Consider the following 23,074-nt stretch of genomic DNA (forward strand, 5'->3'; position numbering starts at 1 on the left):
AAGTGGTCAAAAAGATGTGGAGGGATGGTATGATGATGATATCTGAAAACCTGACAAGCACTTTGTTTGAGGCATACTGATTCCTTTAGAATAACAAAATGGCATTTTGTTTAAATTTGTGAACACATAGACATTAGTAATAATAGCTTGCTTCTCTCCGACCTCTTGTCTTTCTCCACAGAATTCAGTCTAAATTTGCTCCTCAGTTAAAGAGGAATTCTCTCGTCTTGAGCTGGGGGTGTCCCTCAAACTTCCTGTTAGCCAAAATTGTGACAACACTCTGTCTGGCAGTTTTTTTTCTTTCTTTTTTTAAGAATGGTTATGAATATGAAAATGAGAACGTTTCAGCAGCTATTAGACACGTAGTGATCACAGCAGATCACCCGAGACAGCAAAGACAGACAGAAGAACATCATCAGTTTGACACTGAAGACAGAATGAAGACTCTCAGCTGGACAGTGGCCCCCCTGCTTACTCCTGCACTGCCATGTGTTCAGTCTGTCAGTCTACTTTCTGGACTAGGCTGGAGATCTGCCTGTCTTTTTGTGTTGTTTTACAAAGGGGTGAATTGCTAACCTCAAATGATATCTGATTGTAAAAATCAGCGACGGTTACAGTTAAAAATAGGCATTTTTATCTTTTGGCCATTCACAATAATGATGAGAAAAATAATGGCTGAAGCACTGACATGTTATGAATGGTGATGACCTTTCCCCCTAATAATAATGAACAATGTCTTCATAGGAGAAATATCTGCTTCCATTGCATTTGTGCTTTCCCAAATAACGACTTTGGAAATGTACATCCCTATTATGCCCCCTACATAGTTGAAGGGTACGCTGTTCACAAGCATTTCAAGGAGACGTACCTATTGAATCACAGAATTGTTTAATAACCACTGTATACAGCTGTTATATATAGTGACTGAGAGATGATGTGACATATGTGTGGACAGATTTGTTTTTAATTCATTCATCAATATCAGCATTGGGATGAATTCGTGCCTTGGCTCTGCCAGCTCTGTACGGTAGGGGGCAGTATAGCCGTTCAAAGTTTGTTTGCAATCTGCAAAGACTGAACACAAAGAAGAAGAAGAAGAAGAAGGAGACGCAGAAGAAGAAGAACGAGGAGAAGGCAAACCACTTCCTGCCATGGCCACAGCTGACAGAGGGGTGAAGCCCCTTCAAACTGCCATGAAAATGGCCAAAGTAGCAATACAGCTGGACGGAGGGAACAAACATAAGGTAGTGTGCTACACAAGTTGACCGCAATGATAACGCGAAGCTTTAACGCCACAGGAAACAGTCCGTGGTGATGTAAACAGACGGAGGGGGCGGGCGCTGTCAGTGGGTTAGCTAGCTAAGCTGTCACTTCAGCCAGCCTGCCAGCCGGGATTCACGTCTGCTGTCACTCAACGTCTGTAACGGCCATCCCATAAATGAGTGAGATGTATGCAGCACTACCTTTACATACTCACTATTCTCGTAGTTAATATCACTAATATAAATGCAGACTAAGACCTAACTAGTTAGCTTGTAATTCCAAAAGCAGGAGCTCTTTGTTTCTTTTATTTCAACCGTTATAGTCATAAAATTCAATGATAACTTTGCTTTTGTTTTTAGACTATTACGGTAATGTTGCATCATGTTTTAAATTAGATTTGTACAAGTAGTAAAAATAAAGAAAGATAAATGTTGATTTTGTTAATAGGCTACATTGCGTCAAATATCTGAAGACATAAGAGATCTCAAAGATTTCACAACAAGTTTATCACTACACTGATGTAGTAACACCATTAATGTTATTAATGCACTGCATGAAAATGTCTGCTGGTACTGTATTTACATTTACTTTTTTAATGTTGCTTAGAAACATCTGCAATTTCCGCTTGACTAGTCAAATTTAGCTACAATGTCTAATGTTGGCTGGGATAGGCTCCAGCCCCCCCCCGTGACCCTGCAAAGGATTCAGCGGTGTATAGATAATGGATGGATGGATGGATGTCTAATGTTATTTCTAATTCTGACATGTTGCTGTTGCCATGTTGTGTCATTGACAATGATTATTATAATAATCATATTTTTTATTGTTGTTGTTATGTTTACTGTATCCCATAATGATAAGAAGATACTACATGCTTGTGGTCTTTCTGCAGGAAGCTTACTGTGAATACCTCCGGACTATTAACTTCATATCTCATGCACTTTTGGAGGAAGCTGCATCACAAAGTAAGATATGAGTAGTGACAGATATGACAGATGAAAAATATATGGACTAAGCAGTACAATAAAATATCTAACATCATGATTACTTTCTCTATAACTTATTTTGCATGTTTACTCAATTTTGCATACTATACAGAGTTGTCCAGTAGGCCTTCAGTCGGCTTTTGAAAAAATTAAACTTCCATCTAGAGATCTGTCTGCATCTCCTCTTCTTTGTCTCAGTTAACAGGACTTAAACCTAGTGTGTAGCCGCACTGTTTATTCAGTGTGCTCCTGAGGACGAACTTGAGGACTGTCTGGGACATAATAAGGATTGTTGCGGTCCAGCCAAAAATTATGGTCCTGTGTTCAAGCTAGGAGCAAGTTTAACATCTGCTAGCAAGGTTGTTTAACGTGATGTTGTGATTGGCAGAAATCACTGTGTGAAAAGGCCCAGTTCAGGGCAAGGTAGGCCCTAAGCATTTCACTGTGGTCAAACTGTTGACTGTGATTCTGTGCTGCTGCATTATTGTCTAATGAATGCAACATATCATATTAAAAAGTTAACATGTCACTTTTGAGGGCCTTAATCCAAATATGTAGCAGTTTAACCTGCTTTATTATTAGCTTTTACTGTAAGGACTATTGCATTAGTAGAAACTGTGAAATGCTTTTATCTACTTAGAGTTGTGAGTTGTTATTCATAGTTTGCAGCTGTAAGTTATAGCTTGGATAAGTAGCTGTAGATTGTGCTGTCTTATATCATGTAGCATACAGTTTAAGGCCTTCATTGTGGTCATTTAAAGTCATGCATTTATTTAGTAGTCTAGAAAATAAAAAAAACTCACAAAATGGCAATAAAATGAACATTCTAAATCTATTTTTCTGATTAAACAGAAAAACTGTACATCGTCTGAATTCAAGTTTCTTTCTTTGACCACATGAAAAGAGTAGCTTGATTGTGTTGTTAAATCAGTAGAAAACACACTTCATTCAGACAAAATAAAACTCACAAAAACCTTTGTGGTTAGTCCTTCCACTGTTCCAACAATCATCAATAATTCACTGAGTCATTCTGCCTCTCGGACAAGAGTCTGTTGCTCTTCAGAGGCTGACAATTAGCAAAATAAAATATCTCACAACAAAAAACAACTGCCGATGAACTCGCCATTCACCAATAGCCGAAATATTTGTCCAGTTGCCCAACCCTACAGCACTCCACTGGCACCTCTAGTTGCCAGCCGTGCAGAGAGCCTCCAAGTGGCAATCACATCAGCCAAGTCATGCTGTTCTTTCACAGGTGTGCTGCACCCCACCCCCTCCAAATCCTCTCCCACCACCTCCTGGTAATAGGATCACCTATTGGCAATCTTGAGTAACCATGCTTGGAAGATATTTGAGAATAGAAATGGCCGCCCAAATTTACTGACAGATTTTGCTGGGAGAAGACCAGATCCCATCCTTTCAGGGGCTGAAAGTAACACCCGCCAAGCTCCAAATGTGGGTAGACTTTCTGTTTGGCGAGTAAATCTCTGAACGCTATGCATCACACTGGCGTTAAAGTTATAATGTTCCAATTTTGTTGAAACTGAGAACCATTGATTAAACTTAAATTAATTAAATTAAAATTTGTGGTGTCGTTAAATTGGCGGGGGGACATTTGCGCATGTCAGTTCTCTTCTGGACCATGATGAAGATCTCAGTTGAGGCTGATAAGAGATTTACAAACCAAGCCTCTTAGGTTTGAACATGTGGCATTCAGTGGATCCAGACTTGGGACCAGACCACATGCAGTACCCCCTGCCAATGTAGTTAATCATTCTAACCAGAAACCTTGAACTAATCTGCTTGAATACAGTGGCTGATTGTTTGCACAAAGTTGAATCAGATATCGAATGCCACGTGATGACCTTTATATAGCAGACCTGCAGTCAATTAATCATCCAGGAGTGATTTTCATTTAAAAAAAAAAAAAAGGTCTGATGACATTCTCTGTCTTTCCTTCTCCCCCGGCCTCAGAGGAGGAGATGGTGGTGGTGGAGGTGGAGCGGATGTTGAGGCTGGCTGAGCAGTGTCTGGAGCGGGCTAAATCATTTATAGGGAAGAGTGCCGACGCCCCTGACCTCTCTGCCTCCGTCTCCACGTCTTCTTCCTGTTCACCAGGCCAATCAGAACCCCATCAGACTGATGTCCCCCCAGGAGCCACTGCTTCAAACACCGGTGAATACATCCCCTCCAATCAGAAGCATATCTTCTCTTAACATACCATTCAATCACTGCTAAATTGGAGCCCGCCCCAGGGGTCACAAGTCAAAACTAGCCACTGTGTCGCCAGATGATTTTGTCCTGAATGCCAATCACCACACCGCTCTCTCTGTGTTCCCTCTGCTGTCACAGTCCCTGCATCTGATACCCCTGTTGACACAGCGTGTCAAGCAGCCAGCCCAGCAAAAACCGGTCACCACAGGATTTTGTCAGATGGTGGCAGGGAGGTCTCCCCTTTTCTGTCTCCTGAAATCTTCCAGAGACTACAAACGGCGGAGTCACAGGACACAAGCAAAAAGTAAGGGCTGTTTTTTTATCAAAGAGGGCAACTATTGCTCCAGTCGATGCCAGATATCCTCTAAGTGAACAACACAGCAGGAATTCTTAGAGATTTCTAAGAACCAGTCTCTTCTAGTTTCCACTTAGAGCACGTTTTCAGCTGACCCACCAGGTCAAACAGATTCTTGCACTCTCTAATGTCTTAAATTCAGTTATCTAGATTTTAGACCTGTGGTTGGAAATACAGTTCAAATGTTTTTGCTCTTCAATGCCGTCTCCAAGGTTTTAAAGTTTGTAAGGTTTGTAAAGTGACAAAATATCCTCAAAAATTTAAAACTTGCAGAGCGATATGTGAATGTTGTTTGTGCTTGTATGAGCCTTTTATAAGAATGTCAGCCATGTTGATTTGCATTATTTAGTGGACTCCACTGAAAGAAAGCATCTAAACTGCTCAGAATAATACCACTGTCACACTGGCGGGTGGAAAGAGAAGTTTTGTTTTCCTTTGACGCACCCCATGAATGACATATTGCTTGTTTGTGTTTTGTGTGTGTGTGTGTGTGTGTACACTCCAGGGAGCTGACACCCATTGAAGAAGCATCACGTTTGAACCAGAAGTTGAAAGCCAATTATGAAGCTCGTCTGGCAAGGCTCACTCCTGGTCAGGCCTACCAGAAGACGTCTTTGGTATGTATGTATGTATGTATGTATGTGTGTGTGTGTGTGTGTGTGTGCGTGTGTGTGTGTGTGTGTGTGTGTGTGTGTGTGTGTGCAGTGTGTGCGTACATGCGGCATTTGACTGTGAAGTCAACTTGGAAATGACACATTCGCAATTTCTGCAAATGAATTGTTGTTATTTGTGAGGTAAACGAGTAGCCGAAGTAAAATTGATATCAAACCTTAGTAGCCTAATTTTTGAGCGTCAGTCCTTGACATGGCTGCGCTGTATCTAGTGAGCCCTCACTCTTAAGCACAAGGGTTTCACCAAGTGACCATCAATAAATTACTGTTTGAATGCCACAAAACCAATGTTTTTTTCAATATCTTCGTGCTGACTCGCCTATATTAGCGAAAACCTTGTCAGAAAATGTGTTCATTGCGACAGCCCTGTGCCTCAGCACAGCCTTTAAGAGCTGCCAGCATGAGTGTGGACTGTTCATGTTGTCATGTTCATGGATGAGACCACATGACCACATTGTTAGTTTTGTTAAACTCTTATCACTTGGGAAGGAGGCACACTCCCAGACTCACTCACGTTTTTCTTAGTCCTACGTTGTTTGTCCACATAGATATTGCTGTACCATCACTTAACTTAGTTCGGCTGTAAAAACCTATTCTACTTCCTTGCATTTGACACAGAGGTGACTCTAAACGGTTATATCGTGAAAACCTTGGCACTACATGTGATTAGGTAATCAAAAACATTAACCACGTGGTTTATCTCTAAATACTTGACTTTTCTCAACCTAAGGAAGGCCTCCTTAACAGGAATTTGTCAAAATGTGATGGCTCCCCCCCCGTCTCTCGCCCTTTAAGCGACATCTTGCGGGCTTTTATTTTTCATTTCGCGTGTTACTTCCGGTCGGGTATCTACGATAGCTTGCCGCGTTTTGTTCCTGAAGAAATACCTGAGGGACGCGGGAGCGGGCGGTGTGGAGGTCTCTCTGCTGCGGGGGTCACTTCACGCCAGAACTCAGCCAGAAAGCAGAACTTTCTCTTCTCCTCGTGTTCATCTCTTTAGTAAAAAACCTCCTGACAGAAAAAAAAAAGATGGTAAGCAAGAGGCACAGCCTTTAATTTGAAACGTCCTCGCCCTCTTAATAGCAACGCTTCGTGAGCTAACTTGTTTTATCCCGATCTCAACTTTTCATTCATGTGAACTCATCATTCAGATACGGAAATTGTTTCGGCGTCAGGTGGAGCTGCGTGATTACTGGAGAAAGCTAAAGGCGTACGTAAAGGTAAAGTCACTGCAGCGCACGCAGCGTCACGTTAAACACTGAAGTTGTTGCTTTTCTGATTGTTGCTGAAAACGCGCTCTGCTGCGGACTGAGGCGGTTTCAGGGAGCGCGCACCGGCATTCACAAACGTCCCGTTCATTGCATTCTTTCAATATATGATCAGTATTTAATTTACAAACTCGTGTTTGGCTCCATAGTCACCAAGAAGTGAACCAAACTGTGTGTGTTGGTTCAGTATGCGCATGGCAGCATTCACAGTCACTTTCATGGTGTCTGCAAGTTTGTCGTTGTTGTAATAGATTTTAGATGAGACAGTTTGGGATGGGACATGAACACAGTGGCTTCCTCTCTAACTGATTTTTTTTCTCTTTAACTTAACTATGTTGGTGCTCACCGCCTGACTTCTGGTAATATTTAGAAACCTGCCATCACTTAATGTCCACACTTGTATTTTTGCTGAGATTAACTGGGTTTTTCTCTGCAGAAACACTCATCGTGTTGCAACTTTTCCGCCGTCACGCTTAATCGCACGAATGCATTGTGCTGAAGGTAATTTCCTCTTTTCCAATGCAGACACTCTCTCTCCAGAGGCAGATGATGGAGAACCTCATCATAGCCAGAGCCAGACAGGATGCTGTATCCTCCTGTTATCACTGTGTTAGCCTCCATCTTTATTGCTTGACAGGTGTAGCTTAGCTGTACTAGTTTTTCATTAAGGCAGCATGTGATGCTTATTTCAACATGTTACAGCCACTCAGATGTTTGAGGCATTTCGCAACTTGTTAGTATTAGCTCCCAGATCGCTAGAAATGTAACATAGATCAAGTGGAAAAAATTGTTCACTTACTGTATTTGGCTGTGTTCTTTGAATATTGACATTCACAGAGTGGGATGTTCATGTTTGCCAGGGTTTCATGTCCATCAAAAGTTGTAATGACAAGAATCTCCCGATTTAAAGTCAAAGAGCTCATCGCTTATGACCCACGTGAGCAGTGTGACCTTTGGAAGTTTCCTTAATGTTTGTCGTAACATTAGCTCCAGCGAAAGATGGAGGAGAGAAGACTAAGACTACAGGAAGAGGCCAACAGGTACACCACGTTCTGTACGAACCCACTGAGTTGGGTTTCAGCTTACTTCAAACACAAAGCTACGAGCTGTCTAGCTCCCTTAGAAAACGAATGCAGCACTTTGCTACTACCACGACAATTCAAGCTCGCCATGTGGCTGAGTTGACATAGACTTTGTTGTTTGCTTAGCTGAGGTATAATTTTAGAAATGCTGCAAACTGTAAGTTCAGTCTTCAAAAGATCGTATAGAATCATCAGGTTCTTTTTCTCTAGATCTAACGTAGTTATTGTGTCCTGTCTCGAGTTAGTTCCTTCCAGCGAAGCATGAAATTGATGTGCTTACACCCTCTAAGTACTTCCACAGTGAAGACCCAAAGAAACCATCAGCGACTCATGATTTTCAAAAACGCTGATGCCCTCAAGATTGTCGAGTACTGTGTGCCTGCAGAGGTGGCTGTACGGGAACATTTTCTCTGTGTGTTTGTTGGAACAGGAGATTTGCAGCATCTGGCGCACTGACAGCAGAGGAGCAAGAGCAGCGTGTTCTCTATACCAATGTACTGGAATATGAGCAAGATCATGTAAGTTTGTAGTAAGTAGTTACTTTAAATATGTCAAAGCTGATGAAAAGATGTCATTACAAGGTACTCAAGCTCCAGCTCTTATATATTTTTTGTCTCTTTAGGATTGGCCCAAACTGTGGAAAGCCAACATGAGGAAGAATCCTGATGACGTCACATTAGTATCAGGTCTAGTCTCCTACCTGCTCAGGTAACCGACTGCAACATGTGCATTTTAAGACAGTTTAAGGTCGTATTTGTCCTGTTGGGTGGTTTAAGCGTTTCGGCCCTCTGAGATCAAGTTTTTAGATAAAGCCGATCAGTGGCTAAAAGGGTTCAAAGGGTTTTGCTGAAAGGGGAAATTCAAAGTCATTTCCCAAACAAACACTGCCGAATATATTTCTGTCACTGTTGCAGCTTCTGCCTGAAAACTAATCTGTAACATAACAAGTGAACTTGGTCTTGTTGTTGAACATTTGTTTCAGCCACTAGCTTCTCGTGTGACTGAGGAATCACACCGGAACACAATACACGCTTGCACAGTCATCATATTTCCACATTCAGTATTGTTTATAACTTGAAATAAACCAGACTGATTGCTTCTGTCCTGCCATCACATCACCACACAAACACAGTTTTTGATGTGTGCAAGGGTCGACTCAGTCTTGCATTCGCCCTGTTATCTTTAGAGGTGGGTTGACGGGTTTAGTCAGTAAAACTCTGGAGTCAAATACAGAAAAACTGCCAACAGCTAAAAAAAACAACTATATCCTATCTTAGAACTGCCTAATTGTTGTCTCTTACTCTACATCTGACGGGAGTTTGTCATCACTATTTGTAACAGGATATTGAACATTTTCAGGCCGAATTAGGATCATGTAACCTTTGCACTGTGTCCTCAGCCGGTCTGACCACCCAGTGGTGAAGCTGCTAAAGAAACACCAGTACCGGATTTACAACAGGCTCTACCCCATCGTCAGTAAAGGCCTCGCCCACAGTCCTGTGCTGCCACTGAGGCCCTCTCGCAGCACTCAGAACCTTCGTCATCCAGGTAGGGCCAGAGCCAGGTGTTCGTGAGGTGGGTTGATCAAGGAAAGGCTGGTGAAATTTATTTCATTTTCTTAGATTCTGTCTGGTTTTGTTTTGTGGCAGCTTGTTTGGTCCTTAGTGTTGAATGACAATGGTGTCAGTGAAAGCCAGCCAGTAAACCGTACAATACAATACAAATAATATACTTATTGTTGGTTCAGAAAATTTAGATGCTTGTATTGCCAATCTTCTCGTCAAATCTCTAGCTCATGCCAGAAATCTGTCATTTTTGACTCTACTTTAAAATTTGACAAACCAATGAACTGTCATTAGCCGTTTTTTCACATTAGGTCAGCTACTGCAGTTCTCGTTCAAAACGTGCCTGTTCAGCACGGCCTGATTATTTGGCCTCCAGTATCGCTGCTTGCTGCTTTCTCAATATCAACCTGCTGAGCAGGAGAGCGTCCACAGTTCCAGTTCCACCGTTTTAGATGTGTGCATGCTCCACCAGGTTTTTTTTCCTCTCTGAAACGTTATTAACAGCACGGTAGTGTTGCAATACGCCACCAGTTTTAGACAGTTCATTTAGGCGGAGCTTTAGGTGGATGCTACATTAGCATTAATACATTTGCTCATGTGAAAATGTCATTGATCCTACAGAGACCCAGGGGAAGCCAGCCAGGACTGTAGGCAGCAGCGTTGGTGGCCACAGCTGCAGCACCGGCTCTTCACCCTCGCTCTTTCACGACCTCCCAGCCAATAATGACGATGAGGACGGGGAGGAGCCTCACACACAGGCGACGATGGATCAGGAGAACTCGTTTGAAGATCTGGAGGAGTTCCTGACCCAGTTGGACTGGACCCCGCCCCATGGCACCGCAGATGAGCCCAGCTCAGATTTAGAGCTGAGCGGTGATTCCTCCATGCAGGCGGAGCAGGACGAGGGAAGCATCCAGGAGCTGGAGATGAGAGCGTTGAGAGAGCACATGAAGGCCATTGTCAAAGACATTCATATTGCAACTGGTGAGCCTGATTGAAAATGTTGAGGCTGGATTTTACACACAGACAATGTACAAGTTGGATATTGATGTTGGTGTTGTTTTCTTTATCTTTCAGATCAACTTCTGTCACTGTGTCTGCTGTCCTTTGAGTGTCTAAACACAGCCAGCTCCAAAGACCTGTGCCTTGCGAGCATAGAGGAAGCCTTCTTCACACCCCTGTGGAGCGCCCTGGTGGCTCTTTTCAGGTAGTGAGCCTAAATCCTTGTGACCTGAAAAGTGTCTTCTTACTTTTAAGTTTCTTAAACATGTTATGTATTTTACTACTTCAGCAAATCAAATGTGCTCTACTTCAGTTAGTGAAAGAATTCGATTGAACTTACTTAACTCTTCAAAAGCATGACGATTATCAACTAAACATGCTGAGAGTCGTTATGCCAAAAGCATGTTTGTTTGTTTTTTAATACATTTTGTTGATTTTCAAAAAACATACACACAGACCAAATAAAAATCATGGCTGCCCCTAAATCAGAAATCACAGCCATAACAACTTTAACATACATTACAAGACTAGTGTAGCACAAGAAGCCAGTTCTTCTGCATTCCTGTATTAGGTCACTACTTTTCAAGATTCAATATTTAAAGGTTGCCTTTATTGTCATTGCGCATGGACATGTCAATGAAATTTGCATTGCAACCCCCGTGTTAGAAACAAGATAATAAGAGAGATAAGAAAGATAATAGAATAAAATAAACTAACATGCAGTAAAATATGCGTAAATGCAATAAAAATATATCAGAAATAAAAATATACTAAGACAATAAAAATACAACAACATCTGAAATATACTAAAATGTATATACTGAATGTGACAGGGACAGAGGATAAATTCAGTAAAACAAGTTTGATGTTAATCCACCCCTCTGCAGTAAATCTGAAATTGCATATGATGAATGGATTAAGACTGTTTGCCTGATTTTGAAGAAATACGTGCTGTTCCCCTTTAAAGTAAAAGCGAGACTTTCCGTCTGTATCTTGTATAATTCTCTGAACCACTGTGTTACTGTTGGGGATTTATTTTTAATCCACTGGAACAAAATAAATCTTCTAGCAAAAACAGTTTTGATCCTGAGGAATATTTTGAAGGGCTCGGATCAAAACCTTCTGGTGAGATTAATGCAGGTTCCAATTTAATTTTGATGTGCAAATTTTTGCTCTTTTTTAGAAGTATTTTTTCAGGAACTGCAGCTCATGATAAAGCATGTTTGTTTATCAGCAAAGAAAAACAGCAAGAACCAGTTTTATAAATTGTCCTTCTGCATGAATCAGTAAGTCAGTTACAACAGTACAACAGTGAAGTGTGTAAACCTCAGTTGCCAGTTTATTAGGTACACCAAACTAAAACTAATTCAGTCTAATACTGCTCCTGCAATAAACACGTGTTGAGAGGTGTTTCTATTCTTTTTTTCACCCCGTTTAAATCAGTGAGGATAGGCTAAATAAGAAAAGCACCTCTCTACATAAGGCATACTTTCATAAATGCATTGAAGTCAGTGGATGTGTGTTGTGTGTCAGCATTCAGTCGTGTTAACGTTTATTATTGTACTACATTTAAAGCAAAACTGAAGGTTTGGCATGAATTGTGGGTTACAGTGTGGGTCAAGGTCCCTCAGTGACCAGTATGTGGCAGTGCTGCTCTAAATATGTCAGCCTCTTCCATCTCCTGTTGCTGATTGGATTCACATTACACTTCAGCAGAGTCAGTCGTGTTGCAAATTTAATGACCATTACTGACTGACTGGCTTGGTTTGAGAGTGTTTAGATATATATACTGATGTTGGTAACTAAGAAGTGTTTTCACTGAGGTGTTTGGCCATCCTGTAGTTGACATGTTGTTTTACTTAGTCACAGCAGGAGAAGCAAAGGTGTAGCTAATAATATCATAATGGCACAGTTCCAGCAATAACTGTAATGCAATGCAACGATTAATGTTATTCATTATTTTGACATGTCAGTCAAAATCCCTGCCGTGAAAAAGGTCAGCTATTCGCCTTCAGTTTCACTTCACATTTTTACCCCTGCTCATACTGTATGTGCCCCCTGTGATGTCTCTGCAGCCCCCAGTTTGAGAACACTGACCTAAAGAGTGAGAGGTTCACGCTTCCTCCACTTACAGTTCCAGTTACAGTGCAGGTGCTCTGAGTCACTAATGGAGCCACAAGGATGATAACCTTTGCAGGTGTCCCACCCACGAACACGGCCAATTGTTATGTTAGAATAAATACACAGGCCACTCGAAAGAAGACCCCTGCATCACCACCACAAGTTTTTTGGGGTTTTTTTGTATCAAATTGCCGTTGATATTTTTTCATCTTGCCAAGCATCAAATCCGGAATGCTTGACTCAAATGCATCCGTGAAATTTGTCGTATTAAATCGGAACACCGTTCTTCTTCCTCACTTACAAACATGCTTTCCCTGCCTGGGTTTCACTCTGGTGACCTTTTGTCTTTCTTTCTCAGGAAGGTCCACAGGGAAAGAGAGCAGGCCTTTGAGACGAGTATGAAGCTGTACCAGGATGCTTCACCAGCAGATGTTGGTGTTCCCCTGAAACTGTTCCCCCAAGACCCTGACGCACTGCAAGGTTCCTACCCCTACGAGTCTGCTGTTCAGGAGCTTAAGCTTCTCATTACAGACTGCTGTCCACAGAGGAAGCTGGATTGTATTGGTGAGTGAGATTGTGTTGGCTTTATTCTTGTTCAAAGGCTTTTAGGACAGATAGCTGTTCTTGGAGTGTATTCATTCAACCCTTCAGGACGAAAACCATGACCCCAGACTTAGTACTGTCTCTCATCCTCACACCTTCAGACATTCAGTTTTTTCAGGCTGTCTGCAGCTCTTTAAAAGTCTTGAAAAGCACTGAAAAGCCTTGAGAAGGTATTAAACTCTTTCTTTCATACAAGTGTTTTTGTATCCAACTGCAGGCTGTCAGGAGACGTTATATGTGCATAAACTAAAAGTGGGATGATTTTGTCACTGGATTATGTGCACAGGAGACTGTTCAGTGCCATCAGACCTGTAGGAAACACTGTCTGTACTGCTGGCTACAGTAGCTGGGAAGTTTTTCCTCATAATGGGCAAGTGTCAGTTTTAGCAAAAACATATTACTTCTGGTTAATCTGGCCTAATTATTCAAATTGTCTTCTGTTTTCCATCATATTCTTGTACTGGGTAGTGTGGTAGTGAAATGGGTATTAAATTGCATTCTATTCAGTAATAAAGTCTTAAATTGAACTTTGAACCCTGCAGATGCCCTGTTTTCATTATATTATATATTATTATGCCTCTCTGTTGTTTCTTTTCTGCAGGGAGTTTATGGTGTTATAGTTTGTGAAGTTCACCTAAAGCTCAGTTTAAGGTCTGGGTCATAAATGGGTTTTCGTCCTTCGAGTTCGACAAAACCCTTTCAATTTAGCCAGTACACCTAGAGAGCATGTGCACAGCTGATGAAATTCAAAAACAGAAACGAGTTGGTGTTTGTGGAAAGGAATCTTAAATACTGGAGAACCAAGCAAACTGCTATATTATATTATATATAATATATTAATTAATATATGTTAATATTATGTAATTATTCTTTTAGAAGGGAAGGGAAATTGCATGTGGACTCTAAATGGACTTGTTTTAATTGCGACAAGCCATTTTGCTACATTGCTTAGTTTTAGAACATCAACATTTGCTTTCCGTATCTGCAGAATATCAGTTTTTGCTCGTGCTATGTTCTGTTACAGTTCGGACATTACGGCTGATCTGTGCCTGTGCTGAGGATTACAGATGTCTCCATGAGGTGGACTCTTCGCCCAAAACAGCTGCCATGTGAGTAGATTGTCAGCTGCAACAAGTGTCGTCTCTTTGGTGTTTTTGCATCACTCACTTTGCAGTGTTTTTTTTTTTTTTTTAACAGGAAATGGCAATATGAGACAGTTTGACAAATAAAGGTTAAGAAAATTGTACAGAACTGTGTCGCCTCTTGGAGGCTGTTGTTCTCTTAGTTGAATTCCCCCAAAGTATACCGCAGTAAACTTCAAAATAAGAGCCTGTTCTCGATTAACTCCATGATAGGGAGGGAGAGACTGTCCCAAAGTCTGGTGGAAGTACCCAAACATCATTTAAGGGCTCTCTGCCTTGGTAGCTGCCCTGTCAGGACTCATCAGTGCTCAGCTAAGCCTGGCACAGCAGGGGCTCTCCTAGGTCTATTGCCCCCTATAGAGTTCCTCTTCCTGGACAGGCCTAAAAGTGGGTCGTCCTGTCTGGGTTTGGAACAGACCCAGGGCCCAACAAGGGGCTTAAGGAAGAGAAGAAAAGAGATGGAGGTTTGAGGAATCCATGATGATGTCAGACGAAGGTTCAGTGGGTTGTAGAACCCATAATGGAGAACACAGAGCACACTGTGGACTCAATTTAAATTGTTCTGTGTTGACAGAAACACTGACAAATAAATAGATGCAGAGGAAACAGTTTTTAATGTGTATGTCGATCAGAACCACATCCAAGAAAGAAAGCAGTGACGCGCTTATAATCAACCGCATCACTGCCAAGTTTACATCTCATCTGTAAATTAGTGGACTGAGAATATTTTTGCTTCAATATTGTACAAGCAGAGACCGAGACTACTAGTGAGCACAAGTAAACAAACTGAGAGCCAACATTTTTTTTCTGTGGTGGGTGGGGATCTTAGTCCTGGAATAGGAGCATTTACTGGGTTGTTTGGAGAGCCGGTCTTAGGTTAAGGTTAGGGACTTTTTAATGGGGCTTGCAACAGTTGACATGAAACCCATGGGACATGTCACTGACGTTTAAAGGCTTAAATGTACATATAAATGCACATCTTTAATGCTTGTTAAAATAATCTGTTTAGTGTGTAGTGCAAGCCACAAACATGCAGAATCTGGAGAAGGACCATGATTTTTTGCATGCATGTGTTTTCTCCTAAGACTCATCTGATATCTTGTCTTTTTTCATATACTCGTGCCCTCGTCCCTTTTTCCTCCTCCGTTGAATCTACTAAAGTTTTTTTGAGACTGGCTGAGGCTATGTCTCCTGCTCCATATCTGTCTCCTTGTATTGCCGTGTGTGTGAAGTGATCGGACACGGCAGAGGAGAAGAGTTGACCGGGCACAGCACTTCTCAGAGCTTTTTACCCTGAAAAACTTGTGACGTTGAGGGATTTTTGTGTGTACTCCCAATCCGCTGAAATATACAATTTGGAAACAAAATGAAGTTCCAAGAAATGAAAACTGAATCATGCCATGTGAGATTTGTTTTGTTACCTGGATACACGAGTCAAACATGGCCAAACCACACAAGATTATTTATTTTTTCCTGTTTATATTTTCGAGACCATGAATAACAATCGTGTCTGTCATCTGAAGATACATCATCTATAATCACCTTTAGGGAAAATCATTGCAGCATCAATCAAAACCAGCCTTTCAGAGGGGCAGCTGCTTTTCAGAGGCAAACTCTGGCATGACTTCTTCAATAAAACCGTCAGTCAGAGATGAAATTCAGATTCTGTCTCTAAATTTGACTCCAAGCTCCTTGCAGAGAGCCAGCGCAGCTCAGCACAAGCCCCCGACTGCTTTTCTTAGTCAGCTAAATACAGGTTTGCCTCTCTCTGTGTCACTGCAACTCACAGAAAGTGTTTTTGATCAAGGCCCAACTGATGGATGGAAGTGGATTTATAACTAATCGCAGTGTTCTGCTGACAGACGAGCTCATCACGTTTCAGCGGGAATGAATCTATTGTGTATTTACAGTACATTGCATATTTAGCTCTCCTCATACGTTCTGCTTCTTTTTTGGCCGCCCCCTCACACTTTAGTTTCTAATTTCTCCCACACACAAACACACTTTATTGTACTGGCTGCCCTCCTTTATTCATTGACCAGCATTTCCATTTTTGTCAGTTCTTTGTCCTTGACCAACTAGGAGCTCATTTGTTCTCCCGTGTGCTTTTGTCCACATGCCTTTCTTTTCTCTCTTCTATTGTGCTGCTAAATTGGTCACCACTCTTCCTCTGTATCCTGTTGATTAAGAATTCTTCCCCCTCTGCCCATTTCTGCTGTTTCGCGACTTGTTTTATCCTCCACTCAATTGGAATGCATTCCAAACACATAATGGAGCCTAATCTTCTCGCCAGAATCAGTATTTCTGCATGTGGGAAGAGTGCATTGTATCGGTGGAATGCAGAGACACCAGTTTTCGTGTGAGAGGATCGATGTGTGTGTTTACAGTAGTGTACCCAGAAGATTATAATTCAGGCTTGCGATTGTATGTGTGTATGCGTGTGTGTGTGTGTGTGTGTGGGAGGTCCAGGTCTCAGTGGTTACATGAGCCTGTCCACACCTTCCAGAACCTGCAGGAGGAGAATATCCAGTTGCATGCGGCCGGGTCAGTCGCGGCCCAGCAACCTACCTTCTCACGCAAACTTGCAAGCAAGCAGTTCGGCCTGCGTGTGAGTCCTGATAAACAAATGGTCACTGTCTGCACACAGGGAGAATGCTATCAGGCTGTCATCATCTCCCAGGCTGCAATTTGTCCTCCCAACAGATCTCGGGGAGAGAAAAAAAGCTTTATCGTTTCCATCCCTGAACACGCATCCCATTAAGGGCTACATTTGATTTAGTTTCCATTCAGTCCCCCGGGGAGCACATGCCATCGTGCTCTGTAAATGTCACTCTATTTGTTCCCCTCAGCTCTATTTATTTACTTCTGCTTTCCTCTTTTGCTTGATCTCACCACCTCCTTCCTCCGTTCGCCTGACAGCGGTGCTGATGACCTGTTGCCCATCCTGTCCTTCGTGGCTCTGCGGTGCCAGTATCCTCAGCTGGTGTCTGAATGCGCCGCTTTGGAAGAGTTCATTCATGAAGGGTGAGTCATCATGATGGAAGAAGATGCTGATCTTTACTCGTCTGTGCAACTGCTTTGACTGATTACAGGGTTTCCGAGCACATCAATATTTGCCAGATTGAACCCGGCAGTGTCTTATCCGTCTTGCAGTAATCAAAATTTTCATGGTGACATTGGGTCATATGAAGGTATGATGGTGTACTGGACACACAGAGAATCATCACCAACTTTGCTGTTATCTTTGCGAAGTGTTTTAGTTTTCTGGCCCTCAAACTCAGCTCTCATCAACCTCATTTTACCATCAGCAGGTAGCAACTACAGGACTAGTATTTGCTGGGGACCTCTGCTAATAATAATAATAATAATTACTATTGTTATTCTTATTTGTAATAATCGTGGAGTTTGTCTGTTATCGTAATCCCGTGTCCACACTTTGTAACCTCAAATTTCACCGCAGATTATCTACTATATTTCGTCAAACACAGAGGTCATGCGATAATATTAGTCCCATGAGAATCAGCATCTCTGTGATTTGTGGTCTTTTATTTTTTTAACAACTGTTTGTGAACAGCAGTCAACAGCTGTGCTCTGAGGTTGGCTATATCGACATTTAGAATAAGCGATGACACGGAAGGTTAGGAGCACCCACAATGCATCTGTGTCCTGAACTGAATGAGCTGCAAATGCGCGTTTATGCTTGTAACACGTGCAGAAAGTGGGCAAAATAACGCTAAACTATATTATTATCAAGGCTGCTGAAGACCAGACGCTCCGCTTCTGAAGCAGAGCCTTGACATCATATACGGGGGATAATGTCAGTAACTTTGAGCAAAATGCAGATTTTGCTTATCCCGTGCAGACATTGGGGTTATTTTCTAAATCACGTGAGATCCCCTGGTAATACTCGTCCTGTGCAAATAGGGCTTCATACAAAATAATGGCCTTCTATATACTGAGTATAGTACTGATTAGAGCCTGACTAACACAGAAAGCACTGATGGTTTTCACCATTAAAATGTCTCCTTCAGTACATCTCTGTCACTCTTCTTTGCAGTTTGACATCCAATTTTCCCTCTGTTAACCAGCTTACTCTTGTCTGGTCTCAACAGGTGCATGTTGTCTTAAAATAGTGTTGAACACATAAGCCACAACTGCTCCAGAACGTTGAATATACATTGGGGAGGGGAGGTGGTCTTGAGCTGAGACACTACAACATGCTGAGTGTCATTGCGTGTGAGTTCAGACCACACCCAAGAGGTCTACTCACGGCCATAAAAACAGTGGGTTGTAAAAGGCAGCCGTTTAGATTGGCATTGGCCAAGGAATGTCAGGATATTTGGGATTTGGTTTTCTTCTCTATAAAAATACAAATAAAGTCCCACATGATGTTTATGTAGTTCAGTGGGTTGGAAGGATTTAAGTGCAGGGAGAGGTGGAACTATGAGAGGGTTGATATGCTCTCGTTCTCCTGAGGCGGTGATCGAGAAAGCTAAGAGTCTTTAAAATGAGCTGCAGTCTATATATATATATATATATATATATATATATATATATATATATATATATATATGAAGCCTCAAAAACGTACATTAAGAAGGCAAGATGAGACAAAGCGTTACTTAATTTGACATAATGCAAAAAGAATCGAAGCCTGATGAAATGAGGTATAGCGCTATTTTTTTTTTCCTTGCATTGTCTACCACAGATTGTTCCAAAAGAGTCCCTCACTTACTGTTGCTCACCTGGTATTATTACAGCTACCTGTGCTCTCTGCTGCATAGCGGAGTCATCAGAGTCAGGACCTGGATCCACTTATCTAAGATAGCAAACTGAAAGCAATGTTAAAGCCCCTTAAAACCCAAACCTCAAATCCTCTGTGACTTTAGTCATCCAACAGAAGCAGGAATTGAATTTAAAGTTTGTGAAACAACCTGCTTGGTAGATGAGTGTAGTCCATAGTATGAATATTCGGCTATTGGGCCAAGCTAACACTGCTTTAGCTGTGTTTTATTCACCATTTCCAGACTGCAGTCAAGGGAGAAGTGTCTTCTTATCTCCATTCCTTTCTCAATCTCTCGCTCTTTGTGTCCACCCGTGCAGCGCAGCGTCCTGGCTACAGCCGGGTCTCGTGTCTTGCTCTCGTTAGTTAGAGGTCAGTCAGAGTTGACTCGGTCTCCAGCCTTCTGCTGTCTCCTGTCTGCTGTCTCCGAACAAGCCTCCTCCCTGCTCATTGTTCTTCTCATATTTCAATTCTCCATCCATCACTCCCCTCTGTCATGCTGCCCGCCCTTTTAATGCATGTATAATGGCTCTCCAAGTGGAGAAAAAGGACGATCTCTTTCTCTAACCAACATGGTCAAGGCTGAGCAGAGATGTTTGGTCCTTTAGTCACTATGGGAAAAAGCTGATGTGGTGGTTTCAGCAAAATGAAGAAACTGGGCTCTATTCTGTGCTTGGATGTTTGGGATTCTTGTGGGCAGTCATGCCTCGTTTTATTCAGTTCTGTCAGAATGAAAAACTGAATAAAATGTGTCCTTTTTTGACTTCTTACCGTTTTCTTTGACCCCAAAAAAGTTCAAATAAATGGAAGAGATCGCCATGTTTGCATTCAGATGTCTTGTAACATGTGTTCTCTTTTTCAGCTATTTGATAGGAGAGGAGGGCTACTGTCTGACCTCCATGCAGAGTGCCTTGGCCTACGTTGAGTCATTGCACACAGGAAGACGAGCAGACAAGGTCGTTTGAATCAGGTAAAGGATAAACACACGATAAACATTTTGCCGACCTTTGTGTAAAGGGTGAAAGGGTTTGTATAAGGGGCTTCTCATTAAAACAAAAAAGTGTGAGGATGGAAAAAATCTTGCAATGTTTGAGGTTGGTGATGAAAACTCTAAATGGAATTAAAATGATTTAAAGTGAAATTAAGTTCTTGCAGCGTGTCATCCCAGCCCGACCCAAAACCTCTGCACGTAAATCCCAAACTATCCCACTGGCCAGATACCAGTAGTGTTAAAAAAATCATTTTGGAATTTGACTCTTTAAGTGTGGTCGTAGAATGGAGACATAAAAAACAGAAATTAGTTTGTAAACAGTATTGTTGCGCCAAAAACAAAATGTAGCTCAGTGCACGAAAGCTAACACCAAAACAAAGGAGACTGAGGTTTGAGCTCCAGATGTCGCCTTTTCTGCTGCCTGAGTAATTCAGGAATAATATGCTAATACGTTTAACAGCTTACTAAGATGATAATTAATTGTTCAGACTTCACATGAACATCCACTGTGGTTTATGTGAAAACCAAACATACCTGAACCGTCCCAGTCAAAGTGTGCTGGTAGATAAGATCTTCAGTCAGAATAATATGCTCTAGAAGACTGGGATCACAATGCATGCACTGCAGTCATTGACACCGTGCACTGTAGTGTCCTAACTTTAGACTTTTTGCTTCTCCACAAGCTGTTCTTATAAATTTGAGGGATATTTGATACCCTTTTTTTGTGAGCTGTAAAGCTTAGCTGAGCTGTTACAACTTAAAATGTTGACACAACTGACACAAGCTGAGTAAATTAATCATCTAAAATTACTTGCCGCAGTGACCTGTGTCTGTCAGTGTACTGTTTTTTTAGACCTGATCTTGGAACAGACTGAACTGTGGAGCACAGGCCACTCTTTGAGTAGTTTTGCCAGCAGTTGTGAGGAGAGATGGGGGGGTGGGGGTAGAGGGATTGTTGGAGTGAAGTAGACTGAGACTGATGCATTACACTGAGGGATGAGTGTATCGCTGAATGGCTTGCCTGGCGCCCAAGGTAATGTTTCCACACTGCTGCTCGGCGGTACAGGGTACGATGACACTGCATGTTATAAAGTGTGACATCCTCAACTGGCGTCCCCCAAAACTCCCAGTGACACAATGATACCACTACAGCCAAATATTAAACTTTGCAGACTGGTGTGCCTCAGTGCCTTTTTTTTTACACTACCACTGGGGGGCGCCATATTTGGAACTTTTTTAATTCTGCAGATTGCAGCTATGAGGTTAGCGTTTCTGTTTTTTCCTTATTGTCAAAGCCCAGGATAAATTCAAAACAAATGCTGAAATGATTTATGATGATTTACCAGTGTTATATTCTTGTATTATGTTTGAGGACAATACATCAACATGTCCACAGCAGCAGCTGTTCCTTCAGTGGCAGGACTGGTATTTTGGATTAAGAGCATTGGGTTAAGGGTTGTTTGTAACTTTAATGTAGCCAGTCTAGCAGGTCTCTTCAAGTCTGTAAATGGTGCGTCTTTAATAGTTAGTCTACCCTAGAATTGTTTAGTTCGCTCAGTCTGGGGGCTTACAGGAGTATCTGATGGCGTATAGCATGTTTTGTGAGACAGAGGAATTAAAAAATGTGAAAGTGGAAAAGAGTCACAGCATCTCTCGACTCCAGGGATTGAAGTATCATAACGAGGAGTTCAAAAAGACTCCAAAACGAGAGAGTAGGTACTGTAGCTGATACACAGGATGAACTACTATGTGTCCACACAGAGGCTGCTGCTCTGCTAACATGATGCTTTTCAAACCAGCAGTGAGCAGAGGAGCATCAGCAGCTTCAGTGCTCCTTCTCTGGCCACACAGGCTGCATTTAGAGACAGTAATGAGAGTAGGTCACCCACATTTTGGCTGCGATCAGAACCCAACAAGAAATCACTGCAGTCACATCCATAAAATGGGAGAAAATAGACTCGAAGGGTAGAAATGCCTTCAGGTCGAGGTTGCAAGGCGTATTTGTTCCCGTTAGATGCGCGTGAGGTTGAAAAGTCAGCTGAAACTCTTCCTGGGTAGACAAGCTGTACTTGAAAACACGTGACAAGCTACACAAAGGTTGGATTTAAGTTGATTTTGATAAAGTATTCTTATCTTCAGAAAGTCCAAAAACAGGAGGTGTAAAAGGTGAGAATCATCTTAGCTACACTGTGTACAAACAGATGCATCATTTTCCTTGGCCAGTGGTACTGAGGAAAGTACTGAGACATTTTCAAACAAAGCGGCACATTAAGGAAAGCGTGAGAGACAGACTACCATTGTTGGTTTTGGTCTTTCATGAGATTAGAAAGACAGTAAGAAGAATGTAAAATGCTTCTAGCCTTATTCTTTAACAACAGGACAAAAAACCCACCAATGAATACATTATTCTTTTGAACGTATTTGCAGTGCGGGGAATAATATATCCCATTTTGTGTCGTAGGCTGCTGCCGTCACGAGAGACCCTCCTGACAGTTCATCCAACATTTCCTGCTGCGCTACAGCTGAACCTGCAGCCCCCTGCAGGTTACGCAGACGCATTGTTATCTTGTGCACACACAGACATACTGTACAGTATATTTAACAGAAGGACTTCTTTTGCTGTTTCTGACAGAGAACTAACCCAGTGCCTGTGAGTTGTTTCTAACCAAATGAGACCCTGCACGGGGCCAAACTGGGCTTTGCTGTGACCTCTAGGGATGTGCTTTCAAACTGTGAAGGGTTGCTGCATTAACTAGCACTGGGTTGTTAAAGGGACTATTGTATGTGATTTAGGTTGGAGCCTGTGGATGTGATGCCATTGACTATATGAATGAGGAAAAACCTGCAATATGATTTATTAATGAGGGAATGTATTTGTAAACCATACTGCAGGATTTTCTTGAGATGTGTTTCCCTTGCATTGAAAATTTAAATCCATGTACTCTATTGCTTTTTTTTTTCCTAACAAAAAAAGTGCAAACTCATAAATTAGATGCTGTCTGCATGTGTTTGTGTTTGTTCATATGTT

At 41.9% G+C, this 23,074-nt stretch overlaps 1 protein-coding gene across 1 annotated transcript; it reads left to right on the forward strand.

The window, feature by feature from the left end:
- The first annotated feature begins 1,130 nt into the window (after positions 1-1,130).
- Positions 1,131-23,074, forward strand: vps9d1 (VPS9 domain containing 1). The gene is made up of 17 exons (XM_041939120.1): positions 1,131-1,244; positions 2,156-2,228; positions 4,224-4,424; positions 4,602-4,767; positions 5,324-5,435; positions 7,283-7,345; positions 7,745-7,797; positions 8,270-8,357; positions 8,462-8,547; positions 9,239-9,387; positions 10,026-10,388; positions 10,482-10,611; positions 12,886-13,091; positions 14,155-14,239; positions 17,192-17,296; positions 19,918-20,025; positions 22,508-23,074. Exons 1-16 carry the CDS (start codon positions 1,152-1,154, stop codon positions 20,018-20,020), a joined length of 2,076 nt encoding a protein of 691 aa, XP_041795054.1. The 5' UTR covers positions 1,131-1,151; the 3' UTR covers positions 20,021-20,025; positions 22,508-23,074.

This window comes from Chelmon rostratus, chromosome 6 (genome assembly GCF_017976325.1).
Source record: "Chelmon rostratus isolate fCheRos1 chromosome 6, fCheRos1.pri, whole genome shotgun sequence".
Lineage (NCBI taxonomy): Eukaryota > Metazoa > Chordata > Actinopteri > Chaetodontiformes > Chaetodontidae > Chelmon > Chelmon rostratus.